Below are 18,456 nucleotides of genomic sequence, written 5' to 3' on the forward strand. Positions count from 1 at the left end.
GGCGGGGCTCCATTGACACCTTTCCCAGCCGCTCTGGGAGGAGGCGGAGCCAGGGACCCGGCAAGCCAATGCTGGCGGTCCTGGTCACGCGCAGCCGGCGATCAGGCCAATGGGTGCCGGGGGGTGTGGCCAGAGCCTCTAGTTCAGGGCGTTTATAACAACTTGGAATTCGGCGCCTGGTCGCGCGCTTTGGTACGGCTGTGGATTCTCGCGCCGCGAGTGGGCAGGCGACCCGGGCTCTAGCTCTCTCTGCGGAGCCGATTCCTCCTCCGCCCTCGCTCACCTGCTCGCCATGGAGTCCTTGGCTTTCCCCCGGCGCCTCGGCCCGGCTCCCTCGGCCACCGCTGCCCTGGCCGCGGAGCTCGTTCGGCCTTTGGCCGACGGGCTCCTCAAGTCGCCCAAGCCCCTAATGAAGAAGCAGGCAGTGAAGCGGCACCACCACAAGCACAACCTGCGACACCGCTACGAGTTCCTGGAGACCCTGGGCAAGGGGACCTACGGGAAGGTGAAGAAGGCGCGGGAGAGCTCTGGGCGCCTGGTGAGTGCGGCTCCCTCTCGCGGCGCCAGCCGGTCAGGCTCGGGAGTTAGCCGCAGGAGGCGGGTGATGGAGGGTGGGCCGGGAGCTAGTGCCTTGCTTGGTGGACTTGCCCGCATTCAGTCTTTACCGCGCTGAGGTTGCGTATGTGTATGGGGTGCTGGTAGTGTTCACTGTAGAAATTGTCCATGGCTGTAGGGACAGTGGTCGTGGACCTGAGAACCCCACCAACTCCGGTCAGCAAGTGATGATTGCCAAATAAGTGAGGCGGGGTGCATAGAGGACGAAAGGTGTCCAGAGATGAGAAGGCTTCCTAAAGACGATGAGACTTAAGTGGAATTTTGCTTGTAACAAGACTATCCAATAGAGTGGGATGGGGAGAGGAAGTAGAAGGCACCTGATCTTAGCAAGGGGTTAGTAAATGTGTGTAGTTGAAAGAAAAAGTGAGTGAAGTGTCCAGTTCCTCAATTCAGTTCTAATAGTCTGGCAGCCCAGCATACTGTGGAGATATCACCCCCTCCCGGGGGGTGCGGGTGGGTTTGACATTTAGGTCCTTTCCAGGTCTAAGATTGAGTCAGAGTTTCATTATGATGGGTTTTTAATTCTGGTAAATGTGAAACTAGGCTCTGGTGAAAGATCCACTGTGCCCCAAGATACCTTTGGGTTTGGGGCCTTTTCAGGTATGTGTCCTGTTAATTTGGGATGTGTGTGTGTGTATAGTAGTAGTAATCTGTGGGACCTTGTGTAATTTACTTTATCTCTGTACTCTGTTTCCCCTTCTGCAAAAATGAAGAAAACCGAGCCTCCCTCACAGCTGCTATGAGGATTGAATGAGATACAAATATGAATTTAAATTGTTGCTGACAATAGAACCCGCCATGAGAACTGGTATTTATATTTGAAAAGGCTGGCCCCGAAGGGATAGCAGTTTTGCCAAAAGTTAACAATGGTCCCCAAACTTGAGTTTAATGTGCATAGGGATCACCTCAGTGCTTGTTTAAACTACTTCTTCTCTAGTTCCACACCCAGAGGATTTTATTCTAAAGGTGTAGGATGGGGCCAAATAACCTGTATTTGGGGGGACGGCTGCGCCCTGCAGGCTTGGCATGTGGGATCAGGACACAGATCAGACCTGTGCCCCCTGCAGTGGAATCGCAGAACCTTAATCACTGGACCGCCAGGGAAGGCCCTAAATACACTGTATTTTGACAGGCCTTTTAGGGCAGGTGGTTTAGGGATTGTTTTGCCAAATCCAGTTGGGTGCTGTTTACGAGATGTGCATGTATGTGTGTGTGCCTGCGTGGGTGGCCATGGTCTGCCCTATCAGGTATGGTAGCAGTTACCTCCCCAGACTGTTTGCTTTTGCAGCCAGTAGCTGGTTTGAAATTCAAGAAGTCATTTCATTGGTGAAGGAGAGTGGATGCTGGGGAAAGGGAATGGATTATGGCCTCATCAATAGGACCGAGTATGTTTTTCCTGCTAACACCTGGCACGGTCCCCAGTTGCCTGCTACCAGGTTACAGCTATTGGGCAATCATGTACTTCCTGGCTTTCCTTTTCTTTCTCTTTCTATAAAGTGTGAGGGCCCGGTGAGGCTCCAGGCTGGAGACAGCTGGGCCCAGGCTTTGTCAGGGGCTCAGCTGGAAAATAGCTGCTTGTGGCTCGTGCCTCTTTTGGGGGGCAGACTGGATTGGGGGCACTGGGGTGGCCTGGAAACTGAGATTGAAGTTCAGAAATCCCATTAAGCTCTTGACCTGGGTCACCGCATGTGTGTCTCTGTGTGTGTGTGTGAAAGAGAGAAAAGGAGAGATCATTGATTCTGGAATGAGATAAACCAGATTTCAGTTTTCAAACCTCAGTGGCTGTAGGCAGGGATTCCAGCTCTTGTTACATCAGAACAGAGGGAATTCAGAAGGTGCTCCCTGGCTTCATGTCTCTTGTATACAGGGAGACCATATCAGGAGGAGTGGGACCTGCCCTAAAGCTCCCTGATCCATAGACCACCCTGTACTTCTTGCTCAGGGTCTCCCTCCTCCTTGGAGAGCAGCTCTACGCGCTGCTAATGGTTTCTCAAAATTCTGCAGAGGAATCCTCCCCCCACCGCACCCCCATTCCTGTCTCTTCACTCTTCTCCCTGAAGAGAGACCAACCTGGTACCTCAGGATCTTCAGTGGGGGAGAGGGGTGTGGGAGCAGCCCACAACCTCCCCTCAAAGTGAACTGAGGGTTCAGAGGAAAGCCCGCTGGGTGACTTCCATCTCAATTTCTCTCCACATTTCGCATTCCCACCCTGCCTGGATAGGATTCTCAGGGGCCAGATGGGATTGTCCGGAGGGAGGGGCAGGGGAGCAGGTCTAATGGCTCCTCCAGGAGGGCACTAAAGGAAAAACCAATATTTGCTCTGGATCTTCTAGCTCTGACTACACTCCTGGTAGCCACATGGCATTTCCTCCTTTGACTCTCACAGCTCTCCTGACCACCCCTCCCCTAAAAAGAAAAACACCTGCTAGGGTCCCTGGAACGGTGGCGTCCCCCAAAACCTTTAGGTTGATCTGCATGGAATTTTTACTCCATGAGGAGCACAGGGGAGTCCAAGGGGACAGTGATCTGGGGCAGGGGTGCTTCTGTCTCATATATTGGATTGTTGCGTGGGATTTCAAAATGTTTGAAAATGACTGAGATGGTCTGATTCCTTCATTGACAGATGGGGACACTGAGGCCCAGAGAGGGAAGGTGACATGTCCTGTGGCTGGTTAGTGGCATGCCTGCAACATAGGCTCCTGACTTGACCACCCCAGGTGCTAGATGACCAATACTGAGTCCTGGACTGGGAGTTGGCTTTGGGCTGAGCCCAGGCTTGCCTCAGTGTGCTTTGTCATTCCAACAGCTAGCTCCGACTGCCTTTCCCGGAGCTCCAGGCGCGCTGAGGGTGGGAGGAGTCACTGGGAACAGCCCCCACCCCCATGCATACTGACAGCAGGTGAGCTACACTACATTCTACTTCGTCAGGAAGACTGCTCAGCTCAGCATCAGGGTGCAAGCATTCAAAATCCTGGCTCTCCTTCCTACCAGCTGTGTGACCTCTGTGTATCTCAGTTTCCTCATCTGTAAAGTGGGGATTATAATAATTCCTACCTCGTGGGGTCCTCATAGGATTAAATAAGATAATATATGTAAAGTGCTCAGCACAGTAGCTGACACACACAGTGTTACTATCCCAGCAAGGCTGGCTTTGTTGAGGTCCTACCCTCCCTCTCCTGGGGGAGGGAGAGTCCACCCCACCCTGGGTCTGTCCTGCCCTGAGCAAGAGAATGGCTCGTGCTCAGCTTCCCTAAGCCCTTTGGTCTCTACATCGTTCAAAGTCCCAGCCTCTCCTTTAGCCCCTGATCCAGAGAAGGGCTCCCGCCTGGCCAGCTGCCAGAGGCCTCTTCTGTGTGGTGCTGCCCTCGCAGCTCCTCCTGCATCTGCCTGCTCAGCAGCAGGGAGGGAGACTCCAGCTGCAGGTGACTCTTGTCCTTGGGCTCTGGCCAAACCACACAAGAGGGCTGGGCAGGGAAGCACCTTGCCTGGCAGCCTGGCAGAGTGGGCAAAGAAAGGGTGGGCACAGCATGGGGTTTAGGGGAAGCAGCTCAGCCTCCCCTCGGAGCCCATTCCTGCTCCCAGCCTGGTTCTCTGGCAGGCTGGGTGGGATGGTGAGCCATCCCCACTCTGCCAGCCCTGGCCAGCCCAGCCCAACCTCTCCTGCATTATCTAAATGGGTCATCCTCCAGCTCCTTGCCCCACCTCCCAGAGGCAGCTGCTCCGTGAAAGGCCAAAAAGGAGTCAAGGATCTTGGCTCCAGCTCTGGGTGATAGCTATGACCAGAGATGCCCAGCTTGTACCCTCTATCCCGGCACCTGAAACCAGTACCTCTAGATCTTCTTTTTCTAAGACCTTTCTGCCATCCTCTCCTGAATCCAGATTATTCTTTTTTTTTTTTTTGCCGTACGCGGGCCTCTCACCGTTGTGGCCTCTCCCATTGTGGAGCAAGGCTCCGGACACGCAGGCTCAGCGGCCATGGCTCACGGGCCCAGCCGCTCCGCGGCATGTGAGATCTTCCTGGACCGGGACACGAACCCGTGTCCCCTGCATCGGCAGGTGGACTCTCAACCACTGCGCCACCAGGGAAGCCCCAGATTATTCTTGATCTGAGTTCCTGTGGGGACTGGGAGGAGAGAAGGCAGTGTTTAACCAATTGAGCCCCAGCGCCCATCTCTCCAACGTCTTTGTATATCTGTAAGTGGGATGAGGGTGGCTGGTGGTACTGCACAACCTGGCCCATGGCAGGGTGTGGGGCATTCCCTTCTCCAGGGGTAGGAGGCAGGGAGCTGGAGGCAAGGCAGAGCATCTGCAAGGAACTTTTGTCTTCTGAGGTGGTGGCTTCTCCAGGCAACACCCCTCCATCTTGGGTCCTGACAGCCTTGATATGTTGAGGAACCTCGGAAGAGTCACCTTTCTGGACTTTTGTGTTTGCCATTTACAAAATGGGATAAGGAGTTAGCTCTGCTGCCTTTCCAGCATGCAGGGCCACAGAGGCCGGTATCAGTAGGAATTTTGCTCAGGCAGGTAAACATAGATATAGCATGGGGCCTCTGAATAAACCTATTATAACAATCCTTGGTTAGCACCTTCCTGGCGTAGTAGCACGTGACCCATTTCTGAAGAAGCTCAGCAGAGAATGCTAGAGTTTGGAAGGGAGCTTAGAGATCCTAATGTGCAAATTCGTGTATAGTTCCTTTCCTTTCTTTCTGGCCTGTGCTCAAAACTTTCTCTCTGCCTGGAATGCCCTTGTTGCACTGCCCCCCTCAAAGGCCTGCCCACCTCGGCTTGGCAAACCCCACTCTTCCTTCAAGATCTAAAACAGAGTTTTCCCCCAGGGGTGATTTGCCCTGCTCCTCCAGGCGAAGGAAGCTCTCCAGTGCTCCTGGAGCCCCTGGGCAGCCAGGGATCTCAACCGTCATGTTCATCACACTAGACTGGACCAAGGGCCTTGGCGCAGGGGCTATCCAATTTTTGTCTGAATCCCCAACACCTACCATAGCGCCAGGCACCTACCATAGCGCCAGGCACGTAGTAGGCATTCAGCAAATGTTTGGAGGATAAATGTCCTTTTAGTTTTCAGATGAGGACATTAAAACTAGCCAGGCCAGTTAACAGGATCATTTAAGTGACTTGTCTCGAGTTATGTAGCTCCAAAGGGACAAATAAAGACTAGATACCTGGGCTCTTGACACCCCTCCACCTATCGGGTGTTCACATTTATACTGTCATTGTTGTGCCTCTGTTTCCCGCCCCCTCTGAGTAGGGTGGCCGCATAATATAACATCTCAACTCGAATACTTTGCGGAGTAAAAGGGGCACTGTTAATAATTATACGGGATGACCCAGGATTGTCCCCAGGGAGGTGGCCTTCCTACCTCTGGGTGATCCATTCAGCGATTGCTTTTCTCTTCCTTTCCTCTAGTCACTATATTCGAATGGTTGCTCAACTATATTGCAGATGAGAACAAAGGTCCCTCAAAATGAGTTCTCATAAACATGGCTGACTCTCCACCCATGCCCTGGAAAAAGGGCAGAAAGTCTTATCTGGGCACTGGTCCCATCAGTCAGGGATCAGCCCAATGACTTAACCAATAAATATTTATTTGTGATTTGTGTTCACCAGTAAACAGTTGAGGTCTGTCCAGTGGGACTAGGATAGATGGGGGAACAGTGGCCCAGCCCCACCATGGCAGTGATACATGGCTCTTCTTGTCTGTCACCTGCTTGGGGACTGGTGGAGGCATGATGACCTAAGTTGTTTCTTTCCTGGGAAGTGCCAGCCAAGCTGTGGTCTCCTAAGACCTAATATAGACAATGCGGCGGGGGGGGGGGGGGGGGGGGGCGCTGGGGGGTCCTTGACCTCACCCCATGAGGCCAGAGCATGAACTTGCAGGAGGACAACTGTCCACTAAGGATCAACAATTCTGATTTTAAACAGTAGACTTCCAGAGTTGAAAGAAAGAGATCTCAGGATTCAACTTGTACACCCTCTACCCATGCAGGGACTCCTTCTAGCACCCCTCAGAGCCCTTTATGTTTTTGAAACCTTATTTCTTTTAGGCCTTGTCTTCTTTAGAGCTCTGCTCCCTAGCCCACGATGATTTATCTCATTGTATATGTTTGTGTGTGTACAATTGTACATCCAAGATATGCCTAGTTTTTGCATATGTGTGTATCTTAAGCTCTCAGATATTTGTTTCATTATCTAGGTATGTGATTTACATGTGATTTTTTTTTTTTTTTTTTTTTGCTATCTATTAATTCAGTTTTATGGGCCTTCATCTGAAGAGCTCATGGCATTTTATCTATTGTCTGATTTTTTTTTTTCAACAGGAGAAAAACAAATTTAATTTCACATGTACAGGAACCCCCCCCCCAAATATGTGGCTCCCCAGCAGTCAGGCAACTGAGGCTTACCTGCCATCCTGAGCTAAGGAGAAGGGGGTAGGGGTCTGGCATTTGAAAGGGGAGGAAGGCAATTCACAGAAAGATGGGAAGAGCGAATGCTTGGTAGATAAATGTTTGCTGGGCCATGCAGATAAGTCTTCCTGATGAAAAAAGTTATCTCTGCTAATAGCGCTCTCTCTGGTACAAGCCTCCTATCTAAATTCTTTAATGCAGTTAAGGGAGGGATAAAAAGCTCTTCTTGAAGTCTGCTGGGCCTTCATTGTCTTCAGCTCAAAATCATCCACATGCCAAAGTGACAGTCTGGGGTAGCCTGCCCTGAGCCCCACCACCAAGTAATGCAATTACGTTTCAGTGCGGGCATTTATGTTCATATTTATAATCATCATAACCTTTAAAGTCTTGGCAAACATGTTTAGTTGCCACTGGATTGGTGTGTCCTCATGTACAAGCGACAACTCTCTTTCATTTGTACCTAGAGTTCATTTTTTGCAGTTTTAAGACCATAATTCTTTTCTGCAGTGATAATTCATAACTGAAAAATTATTAGAACATTATCTGATATATCAAGACAGTTGCAGCTCTGGAGTTTCTATGTAGGAGAGACTTTAATGGCTCTAGTGGGTTGGAATTAGGAGCAACGAGAGCTGTCTTGAAGCTTCACTGTATTGCCTGATTTTTAAAACAAAGAATTCAGAGAGAAAAGAACTAGTCCATAAAGTCTCCCCTTCAGGGAGAGAAAAAGGGTATGGAGAGGTGAGGAGTTCAGGAACCAAGCTCCAGGCTGGTTGGAGGAGGATTTAAGCCCCTTCCCCCCATCCCCACCCCCTGGGCAATTCTAAGCCAGGGATTTTTCTGCTTAGCTCATTGGGGTGGTTTGGAGCAGAAGGGGTGGGGGGCGTGAAGAGAGCGCCTGAGGTGCAGCCCGGCCCCTGCAGCTGCAGCGTGGGCCCCTCCAGGGGCTTGGGCAGGAGACTCCATGGTGACCGTCCCTCCTGCTGCCATTGTCCTCCCTGCCCTGCTCTGGGAGGGCGAGAGAGCCGGGCCTCCCCTCTTTCATGGATGCAGCTCCAGGGGAGGAGCGGGGTGGAGGGCACGCCATCCCTGGCCTGTTGCCGGGGTGACCAGGCCCAGGGCATTGTGAGCTGCTCCTCTTACAGGATTACGGCTGTTCCGCATTCTTGTCTGAGGGGGACAGAGGCCCGAGGCCCGCGGTCCGCAGCGGAGCCGGAAGCCTTTGTCTGCCTCCAGAGCCCTGTGAAAGGGGGATTAGAGGCCCCACCCCTTGGGCTCTGGGTTCCCTTTTTTCCACCTCCTTTTGAACCTTGAGGGGAGGCGAACCCTCCTGGGAAATGAACGAGGAGCTGTTTTCCTCAGCCTGTGCCTCGGGATTTCTCATAACTTGCCCGGCTCCTGTGAAGGGGAAGTCTTGTATTTACCATTTGTGTCTTTGGACAGGACTTGTCAGGAACTGACCAGCCCTGTGACACCCCACCCCATACCCGCCCGGCACCTGATGCCAGCATTGTAGCCTCCGAGGGCCCCGGGGCATTTATATGGTCATTTCACAGAGTCAAAGCAGGAAAGCACCCCAGACATCTTAGTCTAGCCTGGGCCTTGCCCATGAGCACAGCAACAGAGCCTGGAGGGCCCAGGTCCCCTGACTCACCACGCGGTGTCTTCCCCACACACTGCATGCGCTGTTGGTACTCTGTCACCATCGCTGCTCAGTGCGGTAGAACGGAGAAGGGGGCAAGATGCCTCAGTCTCTAAGAGCTTTGCTTAAGCTGCTTCTTGGCAGTTCATTCTCCACTTCCTCTTGCCTCCCTCCACCCTTCCTGAACCCACCACATGTACCAGCCAGAGAGTTTAATCCTTAAATGGCATTTTCACCTTTACAGACAAGATAGCAAAGCCCAGAGGTCTCTGTTTAACTGTCTAGTTGTTTGTTTGTTGCTGGGGGAGAGACATTACTTACCTAGACCGAAGAGACTAGCATTTTTTTCATAACTTTTTTGGGTGATTTGTTTGTGTATGGTAAAGCATATGTAACATAAAAGGTTCCCTCCAGCCTCTCTGCCGCCCGCCCCAGTGAAGGATGGAGAGGCTTCTCTGGGTGCATGCTGTGGCCTCTGTAGCAGCTGTAGGCAGATCACCAGGGTCAGGGCTCCCAGAGTGTCCTCAGGGACGCCTTTACCTGCCAGACCTTTCTCCTCACTCTCCTGCATTCTCTGCTCCCAGGTGGCCATCAAGTTGATCCAGAAAGACAAAATCAAAGACGAGCAAGATCTGATGCACATTCGGCGAGAGACTGAGATCATGTCATCACTCAACCACCCCCACGTCATTGCCATCCACGAAGGTACAGAGGCGGAGCATTTGAAGCTGTGTGTGTGTGTGTGTGTGTGTGTGTGTGTGTGTGTGTGTGTGTGTACGTGTGTGTGTGTGTGTGTCCAGTTGGAACAGATGACACAGAGGTAAAAAAGACACAGGCTTTAGGCTTGGGCAAAAGCTGGATTTGAAACCCAGCTATATGACTTTGGGCAACTAATTTAATTTAGTCTCTGGGCCTCAGTTCCTCATTTGTAAAATGGGATAATCCCACCTACATCACAGGGTTGTTGCAAAGATCAAATTAAATGTCACCAGGGAATTCCTTGGCGATCCAGTGGTTAGGACCCTGTGCTTCCACCTCAGAGGGCACGGGTTTGATCCCTGGTCAGGGAACTAAGATCCTGGATGCCCTGTGGCACTGCCAAAAAAAAAAATTCAAATTAAATGTCACCAAGTGCTCCGCTCATGGGAGGAACTCCACAGATTGTAGGCGTTTTTGTTCTTAGGTTTTCCGTACTGGAACACTGTCTCCCCAGACCAATGAGATCCTTAGCAATCTGGGGGAGGCTGAAACATACGGGGACCTGCACGCGTCTCAGGTGTGTGGGTGCTGTTTGTCTTCATATACAGGAGCCAGACCTCCTGTCCTCTGAATCATTCCCGCCATGGGGCTGGCTTCTACTTCTCCTCGTCTCTTGAAGCCTCCTCTTGCTCTGACATCGGTGCTGGCTTTCCACTCCAGCTGCCCTGTTCCCTGTGACCCAGACAACAAAGTGAGCAAGAGAGGGTGATGAGGGAAAGAGGGGGAGCAGCCTCCCACACACACCTGTCTGCTTCCAGCCTTTACATAATATCAGTTAGACAGGAAGTGAGGAACGGCAGGAACAGCAGGAAGGCGGAAAGGGAGCCTGTGACTTTGCCCTCAGTCTGAATATTCCTGATAGGAAGAAAGAGGGGTCTCCTCTCTTAAGTTCTGTTCAGAGGAAGACTTAGGGCCTGAGCCCTAAGCCTGAGCCTTTCCCATGAGCCCTAGCAGGTGGCTGGAAGGCTACTTGTTTCTCTGTTTATTTCCCCCAGGGAGGAGTGGGCAGATGACAGAGTATTGGTTAAGCCAGGCTAAGCTTGGTGATTGTGTGTGTGTGTGTGTGTGTGTGTGTGTGTGTGTGAATTCTTCCCCGCACCCATTATCTACAGCTAGGTCTGGGAACTGAGCTCTGAAGCTTAGGATGTAGCTGCTACTTACTGCACCTTCAGATTCAGCAAATGTTGGGGTGTCATAGTTACTGTGTATCTGGTAGACCTCCCCCACATCCATCCCCATCCACAGACTTCAAGAGATATGGACTGGGGCGGGGGAAGGCTGCAGTCCTGGGAACTGACTTCTAACATAGCTTCTCTCCAGAATGTGCCCTGGCTGGCTCCTGACCCCCAATTTTACAGCACAAAGTTTGCACACATCCTGCAGAGATGTGGAGAACCACAGAGGTGGAGCCTCAGCTAGGCACCCCCCAGCATTCTGGGCCACTGTGCTCCCCTAGGAAAAAGCACAGTCCTCCTGACCATGTATCCAACTGCCTGGGAGCTGGGACTCTTCTTGGGAGAAGCCTCCTCTCTTAGCTCCTTCTCACAGGCTAGACAGTAATCTCTCTGGGGCTGGCTGAGCAAGCCAAACTCATAGGACTCGTTTGACGCAAAGATGCAATATCACAGACACATGTTTTGATACACACCCTGCTGAAGGGCCAGTTTGGTGAACCAGCCATTCCCTACTTTTCCAGGAGGCAAGACAAGGCCTGAGGTGGCAATAGGGCCCCTTCCTCACATGGAGATGAGCCAGCTGGAGTAGGCTGGCTGCCAGGAGCCCAGCCAGTCAATTAATTACCAAATATTCATTGATCGTTTCTATGTACAAAGCCCCAGCCTGGATATTCTGGACGGGAAGTCAAAGATGTTAAGGGTGATCAATATCTCAGCTCTCCGTGGCACTTTACAGTTTACAAAGCGCTTTCATACTTTTGTTCCTCTTCTGATCCTCAAGTCAGGCATTATTATGGGCATTATTTTTCAAGTTTATGCATGAGGATGCTGATAATAAATATAACAGTAGGTCCAGTCTATTGAGTGCCTTGCTTGTATGTCAGAGCCCACACCAGCTTGCTCCGCCAGCCTGAGAGCTGTGACTAACCTTTATCTATTCCTCGCCCCAGCTCTGTGACGTTGCTATCATTATCCCTCTTCAAATGAGGAAACTGAGGCACACTGATTGAATTAACTTGCCGTGGTCACCCAGCTAGTAAATGATGGGGGCAGGATTCAAATCCCAAACCTACGTTCTTACTGATGTATCTAGAAGAGATTTGCCCAAGGTCACGAGGCAAAAAAGTACTGAACCAGAGAGCCTGGTTTTTCATTCTCATCCAGTGATGTCTCAGAATTTGCAGGGTGGTGTTAAGAATCCTCGGAAGCCTGAACTTCCAAGGAAAGGGAGGGTGAGCCCGTTCCCTTGGCCTTAATCCGTTGCTACTGGAAGGTGTTGGGAGCATCAAAGGGCACTGTCCTGCCTCATTAGCAGATGTCTCTGGTGGGAGGTCCTGTCTGGTTTGGGGGCCTGGGAGTGATCCGTGTTCCCTAGTGGGGAGCAGTGCACTCTGGAGGGGCCTGACATTCCTGCCTTGCTCTGCCCCAGTGTTTGAGAACAGCAGCAAGATCGTGATCGTCATGGAGTACGCCAGCCGGGGTGACCTATACGACTACGTCAGTGAACGGCAGCGGCTCAGCGAGCGCGAAGCCCGGCATTTCTTCCGGCAGATTGTCTCCGCCGTGCACTACTGCCACCAGGTGAGCGGCACCTGCCTCAGCCCTGTGCTGAGGGGGTGGTCCCTGGGGCTCGGGGGCTGGTTTCACCAGAGAGATTCCATGACTGGTCCAGGATCACACAGGGAGATCGAAAGAGGCAAGGCTCAATTCTGGACTCAGCCTAGGGAATGTTGGTGTCTCTGGCTTCAAGTCTCTTGGCTGGGGTTGGAAGGACCATGATTTGTTGTAGTATGTACCAGTAAAGATGGGCCTCCCAGCCTACCTGTGCTCACCCCCACGCGGCCCCCTTTGTGTTTCCCTCACTGTCCAGACCAGGTCCTCATGTCCTTCCCTCCCTGGTGGCCTTCCCCTGACCCTCCTCCCTCCCTCTTTCAGAACAGGGTTGTCCACCGGGATCTCAAGCTGGAGAACATCCTCTTAGATGCCAATGGAAATATCAAGGTGAGCCTCACTTCTTGTCTAAAGCTGCTTCCCTACCCCTCCCCAGCCTGTCTGCACTGTCCCTTGCCAAGCATCTCTAAGCCCCTAGGGGGTTCCAGAAGGAGTTGAGCAAAGCTCAGACTCTTATATGGGTACTGATAAGGACCTTAGCCATCATCCGTTTCAGTACCTCATTCTATGGATTGAAAGCTGAGGCCTTACGATAAGCAGTGATTTGCGTAAGGTCCCATGGCTAGCAAGTGGCTGAGCCTCAGCTAGAACCAGAGTCTTCTGACTCCCTGACCAGCGCTCTTGATGTCACAGGCTGAAGGAGTCTAGATCTAAGGTTGGCTTCTGCTCACAGCCTTGGGACTGGCACGGAGAGGCCATGGCCTGAGTTCTCCCCACCTGCGTGCACGCACGTGCACGCACGCATGCACACTTCAATCTGCCGCTGTTAGGCAGCCCTTTAGCACCTTTCACCACAGCAAGCACTCCAGAGCCAGCTTCCTGCTTTCTGCAGCTGCTGAATTCCCGTGTCTAAGTAGTTAAATTTAGGCCTGAGAAGTTCAGGTCGATGTGATAAACTCGGGTCTTGGGGCTGGAAGGGGAGACGGCAAGGGCTGGCTCCGGCGGATACCTGGAAGGGCTCTGACCCTGCAGTCGGACCCTCGTCAGAATCTTCCCGAACCCAGAGCATAGTCCTTTCCCCAGTGGCCCCTGACCTGTGCCCCGAGGCGCCCTGGCACTGAGTTCATTTTCCTTACCAGTTCCCGGAGTAGGTGGGGCTCTCTTTGATGCTGACCAGGGAGGGAGAAGCCAGAGCCAATAAATGCACACAACCCAGGCAGGCACGAACTTTCCCATCTGCACCAGTCATCTGCCTCGTTATAGGCTTCAACTGGTAACTGCTTGATAGGAGGCCAATAAAACCCATAGATGAAGGAGCCAGAGTTCATAAACAACTTCTCCCCACCCTGGGCACACATGACCCTCTGCTGGGGATGAAGAGGTTGGGAGCAAAAGGGCATTGGCCTCAGCCTTTGTCTGAGGATAGCTGGTGAAAGGGTCTTTCTGAGGAATGAGAAGATGGGCTTGGGGCCCCTCAAACCCTCAATATCAGAGGGCTCAGGAAGTCCTGTAAGAAGATCCCTTCTACTGGGCTATAACCATGACCGTAATCTTTGTTCTTCCTTCAGTACCGCTTCTCAGCTATACTGGGCTGACCCCAGTCCCGCCACCACGTTCCTGCCCGGGTGTGGGCAGAGAGATGCATTCTTTGCTGGGAAGGGCAGCCCAAGCCCAAGTCATGGGGTAGCTTGCTTCTGAGGTTCATGGCATTGGCATGAGACATTGTCTGTCCCCCTCCAACTGGTAGACCCTTCCTTCAGTCAATAAGTGGCCATTAGTCCCACCCATGGGTCACAGCTGTGCTAGGAGTTGCAGGAGGGGTGGGGACAGGAGGTCAACGTGGGAAGCGTATTGATGTGGCAGTATGAGGAGACGGAACTGACAAGCAGGGGCTACTGTGAGCCACTGCAAATTGTAGGGCTTCATGGGAGGAGGAGATCTCAGGGCAATGGAAGGCTTCCTGGAGGAGGTGGGCTTGCTGGGTCAGGAGGATGTGTGTAGGCAGAGAGAGCATCCCTGGAGTAGAGTACAGCGTGAGCAAAGGGGCCTGGGGAACAATGAGGACCCTGGAGCTCCCCGACACCTCTACCTACGCTTTCCTCATTGACACAACCTCCAAAGGGCTCTTTCTTCCAGGGCCTGAGCTGTGTTGGTGGTGCCCGGTATGGGGTAGGGGTCATGGGCACCCTTTCCTGCTGCTAGGGCCTGGGTTTCCCCGGGGTCTGGCGGGGGGCAGACCAGGAGCTATAGAACAACACAGGCCTTGGTGTGACCCCTGCCTGTGTTTGACCCAATTCTGCAGATCGCTGACTTTGGCCTCTCCAACCTCTACCACCAAGGCAAGTTCCTGCAGACATTCTGTGGGAGCCCCCTCTATGCCTCGCCCGAAATCGTCAACGGGAAGCCCTACACGGGCCCAGAGGTAAGTGTCTGGACTCCTCCGCCAGCCTGCCTCAGCTTAGATCCTGGGAGAGGGATGCACTACTTTTCTAGTTATTCCCTTTCTCAGATCACAAAACTCACTTCCCCACCAAAGTAGTGTGTGGCCGGGTCTCTAGCGGGAGTGGCAAAACTGGAACAAGAGCTGAAGTCTTCTGACCCCCAGTCTGGTTCTGTGCCCCTCACCTTCCACATTCCCATTTCCTTTCCCAGCCCCCAGCCCGCCTCCCTGGAGGGATGGTATCTGTCACAACCACCACTCCTGGCCCAGAAGGGATGACCTCGTCACTGATCTTGTGTTTGTGGCTGCTCCTCCCAAGGGGAGGCAAATGACAGCAGCTCTCCGTGAACCTCAGTCCCTTCTGCAGCGTCACCCTCTCTGCCCCTGGGTACTAGAAAGAGGTGGTCCTCAGATACACTGGGCTCTGGGTTCTCCAACATGGGCTCCCTTTTCCCCATGGTACTGAATGAAGGTGAGGCTGGAAGCCCTGTAGCCTGTGGCATGAGGAGGTCCTGGCTGATCCTCTCTCTCCCTCAGGTGGACAGCTGGTCCCTCGGCGTTCTCCTGTACATCCTGGTGCATGGCTCCATGCCCTTTGATGGGCAGGACCATAAGACGCTGGTGAAACAGATCAGCAATGGGGCCTACCGGCAGCCGCCTAAACCCTCTGGTGAGTGAGAGGTGTAGGTGTTCTCATCTAGGTGCTGGGTGTCCTTTGCTCATTCCTTAGGCAGCAGTTAAACAGTGACAGTAAAGTGAAGAGGGCGGCCCACTGTGGATGGAGTGTACCTTCCACCTCAGCTCCTGCTGTCATCTCTTTGCCTCCTATGTCTGTGACCTCTGAGGAAGGAAGAGATAGCTCCTTCCTTCCTTTATGGGCAAGCTTTATCATATTTGGAAAGTGCTTCCTAAGGTCTAGCTTAGATCCTCTTTGCTACAATTGTCTCATTTCCTACTGCTTTTGTCCTTGTCCTTAGAAGTCTTTTTGTCCTTTCACGTACGATGTGTAAGGCAAGAAGAAAGGTGTGAGGACCTTGGTTTACTCTTGAACAGTCCCTACCCTCAGAGGGTTGCATGTCAGTGGAGCAAAGGAGGATACACACTAACACATAAACATGGCTGTGGTCCTGAGGGGTGGTGGGATGGAAGAGGAAATCCGACAGTCAATCCAGGGAAGCTGGAGACTGGGGGGCCGGCCCGGGCTGCAGCGTGTATGGAGCCCTAGGTGGGAGTGGCATATCTGACACAGGAGTGAGCAGTGTCTTAGCACAAATGGGGGGGGGGTAAGCCAGTGAGGGGGACTGTGGGTGCCCACGCTAATGGCTATGGATCTGAAACCCTTCTTCTTCTTTTAGATGCCTGTGGTCTGATCCGGTGGCTATTAATGGTGAACCCTACCCGCCGGGCCACCCTGGAGGATGTGGCCAGTCACTGGTGGGTAAACTGGGGCTATGCCACCCGTGTCGGGGAGCAGGAAGCTGTGCACGAGGGAAGGCGCACCGGCAGCGACTCTGGCCGGGCCTCCGTGGCTGACTGGCTCCGGCGGTCCTCCCGCCCCCTCCTGGAGAACGGGGCCAAGGTCTGCAGCTTCTTCAAGCAGCATGCTCCGGGAGGCGGGAGTCTCGCCCCTGGCCTGGAGCGCCAGCATTCGCTCAAGAAGTCCCGCAGAGAGAATGACATGGCCCAGACTCTCCAGGGGGACCCAGCTGCTGACGCCTCCCCTCGCCCTGGCAAGGGCAACCTCAAGCTGCCAAAAAGCATTCTCAAGAAGAAGGCATCGACCTCCTCGGAAGGGGCAAGGGAGGGCCCTGAGCTTGGCCCCGTCCCTGTGAGCCCAGGACAGGTTGCCCCCCCGCTCCCCAAGAAGGGCATCCTCAAGAAGTCTCGCCAGCGGGAATCCGGCTACTACTCCTCTCCTGAACCCAGTGAGTCTGGGGAGCTCTTGGATGCAGGGGATGTGTTTGTAAGTGGGGATGCCATGGGGCACACGCCCCCGCAAACCTCAGGGCTGCTGCTCCATCGCAAGGGCATCCTCAAACACAACAGCAAGTTCTCCCACACAGCCCTGGAGCTCACAGCCCACACCGCTTTTGGTTCTTTGGATGAACTGGCTCCACCTCACCCTCCAGCCCGGGCCAGCCGCCCCACGGGGGCAGTGAGTGAGGACAGCATCCTGTCCTCTGAGTCCTTTGACCAGCTGGACTTGCCCGAACGGCTCCCTGAGCCCCCACTGCGGGGCTGTGTGTCTGTGGACAACCTCGTGGGGCTTGAGGAGCCCCCCTCAGAGGGCCCTGGAAACAGGGCCCTGAGGTGCTGGCGGCAGGACCCCCTGGGGGACAGCTGCTTTTCCCTGATGGACTGCCAGGAGGTGACAGAGGCCTCCCAACAGGCACTGGGGGTCTGCTCAAAGCTCAGCTGAAGGTGGGGGGGGGTGTTGCCCCATCCCGGCTGGCTCTAAGATGCAGCTGGCTGCATGCTGAGGGGAAACTGCCTTCTTCCCTGCCTCCCAGGACCAGCATCCCAGCCCAGAAGGCTGGGATGGTTTGCAATTGAGCCCTGGGGAGGGCTGGATGTGGGAAGTGGGCAAATGAAGTGTACTGAGGGTTCAATGTCTTCAGCCGCATGGAACCAAGAAGGTAGTAGAGGGGAAACGAGTAGAGAAGTAGAGAGGAAGGCCCAAGGCTGAGTCCAGGTTGCCTGTTTCTTGTACACATAGTAGGGCCGCAGAGAGCCAGAAAGAGCGCTCCCAGCACCCAGCTCCTATAAAGAGTAAGTTTTGTGCATGGTGCCGTCCTGCCAAGGTGGGGATGGAAACTCTTTAAGTTCACATACACATTCCCATCTCCACCAACCACTCAAACTGGAGTGTGGCAACCCCCTAATGTGCCTGGGGTGTCCTGGGAATGGTCTTCTAGAGTGTGCCCTTCCTTATTTATCTGAGCAGAAGAGAACACAGCCTCTGTTTCCTCAAAGGTTCTCTCCCCTTTCGCATCCTCCAAACCTGGCCCAAGCCTCCTGGAGTCGCTGCTATGAATCTAAAAGACTTGAAAAGGCTCGGGCTGCTATTGGACATCATCTCAAGGGGCCTGGATGCCCCTGGACCCCACCTTGGACCTCAAAGACTCTGAACTTCTCTAGCCTCCAGGCTGCTCCTGCTACTGAGAACGGATGTGTCTGTTTCTCTGGGCTTTCAGGGCCTAGAATGTTCTTATTTATTTTTATGTTTTCAGCTCTGCATTTTTAAAATAGTGAATCTTACTGTTTTCAATAATGTGAATACTGTGTTCTGGGGAAATGCACTATGACATCTAAGTTTTGGGTACAGGGAGATATTTTTGCAATGATTCCCTACTGATCAAGGGGAAGCCGGGGGCCTTTTATAAATCTACATGTCCCATCGCTCTATCTGGAAGGAGTCTCTGGCTCCCTCACTCCACGCCCTGATTCCATCTACCTGATGGTCCCTCTTCCCTTCTGTGGTGGCTAGAAAGAGCCACCCCATTAAAAACCAGAACGATGATTGGAAAATAGCTTCTGTGGTTCTCTTTGGGGAAGTAGGGGCACAGGTCTTCGAGTTTTCTCTTAACACACACTCCCTTGGGCTCTCACAGATGGAAAAAAGAGAACCTGCTTCATAAAAACAAAACACACACCAAAAACCGAGCTCTTAGCTCCAAAGGACTCCCTGTTACACCTCCATCAGCGGTTCTGCCCTTGTAAACACCCAGCGGGGAGGGTGCCCTGGGCTAAGGGTCCCAATTTGCTCCTCCTGCCTTTAGCACTAAAGGACTGGG

At 53.1% G+C, this 18,456-nt stretch overlaps 1 protein-coding gene across 3 annotated transcripts in view; it reads left to right on the forward strand.

The window, feature by feature from the left end:
• The window catches only part of NUAK2 (NUAK family kinase 2), a 26,636-nt gene continuing 8,180 nt past the window's right edge, over nucleotides 1-18,456 (forward strand). Inside the window, exons 1-8 of one of the 3 annotated variants that reach the window (XM_032633855.1) lie at nucleotides 3-538; nucleotides 1,329-1,423; nucleotides 9,262-9,382; nucleotides 12,041-12,192; nucleotides 12,547-12,612; nucleotides 14,525-14,644; nucleotides 15,200-15,332; nucleotides 16,018-17,706. In XM_032633855.1, coding sequence (XP_032489746.1) covers nucleotides 9,313-9,382; nucleotides 12,041-12,192; nucleotides 12,547-12,612; nucleotides 14,525-14,644; nucleotides 15,200-15,332; nucleotides 16,018-17,081 — 1,605 coding nt within the window. In that variant the 5' untranslated portion in view covers nucleotides 3-538; nucleotides 1,329-1,423; nucleotides 9,262-9,312 and the 3' untranslated portion in view covers nucleotides 17,082-17,706. Of the gene's footprint in view, nucleotides 539-1,328; nucleotides 1,424-9,261; nucleotides 9,383-12,040; nucleotides 12,193-12,546; nucleotides 12,613-14,524; nucleotides 14,645-15,199; nucleotides 15,333-16,017; nucleotides 17,707-18,456 lie in introns of those variants that run through there. The other 2 variants (XR_004350223.1, XM_032633851.1) reach the window with 2 other exon arrangements.

The sequence above is a fragment of the Phocoena sinus genome, chromosome 1 (assembly GCF_008692025.1).
Source record: "Phocoena sinus isolate mPhoSin1 chromosome 1, mPhoSin1.pri, whole genome shotgun sequence".
In the NCBI taxonomy this organism is placed as follows: Eukaryota; Metazoa; Chordata; class Mammalia; order Artiodactyla; family Phocoenidae; genus Phocoena; species Phocoena sinus.